Source organism: Anarrhichthys ocellatus, unplaced genomic scaffold (genome assembly GCF_004355925.1).
Source record: "Anarrhichthys ocellatus isolate YVR2014 unplaced genomic scaffold, GSC_Weel_1.0 scaffold8241, whole genome shotgun sequence".
NCBI lineage: Eukaryota > Metazoa > Chordata > Actinopteri > Perciformes > Anarhichadidae > Anarrhichthys > Anarrhichthys ocellatus.
The window spans coordinates 1-1,841 of record NW_022288215.1 but is presented as its reverse complement, the minus strand read 5'-3'; the positions used below and the strand labels follow the sequence as shown (position 1 = coordinate 1,841).

At 45.4% G+C, this 1,841-nt stretch overlaps 1 protein-coding gene across 1 annotated transcript; it reads right to left on the bottom strand.

The window, feature by feature from the left end:
• Positions 1-33: 33 nt before the first annotated feature.
• On the bottom strand, positions 34-1,835 carry LOC116380664 (sortilin-related receptor-like). The gene is made up of 4 exons (XM_031842564.1): positions 1,550-1,835; positions 1,263-1,375; positions 678-782; positions 34-585 (listed from the first exon to the last, which is right to left on the bottom strand). The coding sequence occupies exons 1-4, from the start codon at positions 1,689-1,691 to the stop codon at positions 475-477; spliced, it is 471 nt and encodes a 156-aa protein (XP_031698424.1). The 5' UTR covers positions 1,692-1,835; the 3' UTR covers positions 34-474.
• Positions 1,836-1,841: the final 6 nt, after the last annotated feature.

Here is a 1,841-nt window from a genome sequence, read left to right as displayed (position 1 = left end):
GTCAAAACGACTTCAATAACAAAATTAAATATTTGATGAATAAATAATGTGCTTTAATGTTCTTAATCCTTAATGTTTCTGAGTAAATGTAATATTCCAGACTGAACACCCGTGTGCCGTCCTTATTAAGTCTCTGGCTTTCACGTGTCTATTGTGACATCGCTATGAATTGTGGGTAATTCCTTTGTGAAAAAGTCTGCAGAAATGCGGACTTTTATGGAAAGAGTTCATAAAGGGCTCAAAATGTCTGAGGGAGAGATTCAACCACTGGAGGATTTGTAAGGGAGACAGAACTAAACCCTCGTGGACTTTAAAGAAACACTCCTCAGAGTCTGAGTGAGGAGATCAGGATGGGGATGAAGTCCACCAGGGACAGCAGAGACAGAGACAGGAGGTGGACACGTCTGCAGCCTTCACATCAGCTACAAACAGCACAGCTACAACACCTGAAACGCCCGTTTACACCAGCAGGGGTCAGTGCTGAGAAGCTGTGTGACTCTCTCTCTCTCTCTCTGTACCTTTCTTCGGGGTGATGGATTTAACCTCGGACCAGTTGCCCACACCTCGACTGGTCACTGCCGCCACCTACGAGACATCACAGCAAAGCAACGTTAAAACACAACAACATCACATTAACCCTCCGTGTTCTGTGTGTGGTCATAGAGACCGTTTCTCACCCTGAACCTGTACAGAGCGTCCGGCTGCAGCTCCTTCACCGCGCTGCTGGTTGTGGTGCATCTCTGAGACATCCAGTCCAGACCTGACCGCTCACTGTACTCAACCTGACACACACACACACACACACACACACACACGCGCACACACACATTTTATTTCCTTATTATTTGAATTGTGTGTTTTTATGAAGACAAAAACACTATGAATGACTATAACAAAGTAAAAGTAGAACATTTAGTATTTTTGATGGTTCACTGACTTCAGTAAACAGTGGCTAAAATAAAAAGTCTGGATCCTTGTAGACCAGCTGCTGTAATCAAACAACAAAGGGATCTGTATCTGTTAATACGGATCATCAATGATCGACAATTAGTGTTGGTGGCAAAAAGAAACGGATCATGGTTCTCTAGAACTTATATTTGCTCCCTTGTTTGTTTGTACTGATCCGATCAGAGAGTTTTCTGACCCTCATATGAACCTCGTAGGTGCTGAACAGGTCGGTCTCCTCACTGAAGTTTGTTTTGTTGACGATACGACTGAAGACGAAGTCGTGAATCAGTTTGAATCAGACGAAGAGGACTCACGATGTACTCTCTGATGAGGCCATGTCCTTTGTCTGGAGGGCTCCAGGAAGCCTCCACCGTCCCGTCCTCACCGTTATCACAGGACAGCTGCAGGTTCCTGGGGGGGTCCGGCACTGCAGGACACACACACACACACACACGCACAAACACACACGTAGACACACACACACACACAGTAAACATGGTAAGTACCAGAAAATAAAGCAGATTTAGCGTAAAACAAACCAGATTTTTAAATGACTAAAACGAACAGAGACATATAATACGATGGAGGGTGTGGTACTCACGTCCCTCCGGCGTCCTCACTGTGATCACCTCGTTGGTCTTGTGCAGCTTGCTGAGACACTGAGTGAGCACCTTGACGTGGTAGGTGGTGTCCGGCTTCAGCACCATCAGCTTGTAGCTGGTCTTGTTGCTGTGAGTGTCCATGATGGTCCACTGCTGGGTGCCCACCAGTCTAAAGACCACGACGACACGTGATTGGGACAATACTTATAATAATAGCAACTTTTTACTCCTTTAAAAGTAATAGTAATACTGTACTTATTACCTGGTACCCTCAGTAGTTCTACTGCTCGT

Bases quoted from the DNA above. Each gene is read 5' to 3' on its own strand.
- LOC116380664 (XM_031842564.1), bottom strand. From the start codon at position 1,691: ATGGACACTCACAGCAACAAGACCAGCTACAAGCTGATGGTGCTGAAG. The intron at 1,376-1,549 runs GTGAGTACCACA...TGTGTCCTGCAG, and splicing joins AGTGAGGACGCCGGAGGGAC to TGCCGGACCCCCCCAGGAAC. The intron at 783-1,262 runs GTGAGTCCTCTT...TGTGTGTGTCAG, and splicing joins GCCTCATCAGAGAGTACATC to GTTGAGTACAGTGAGCGGTC.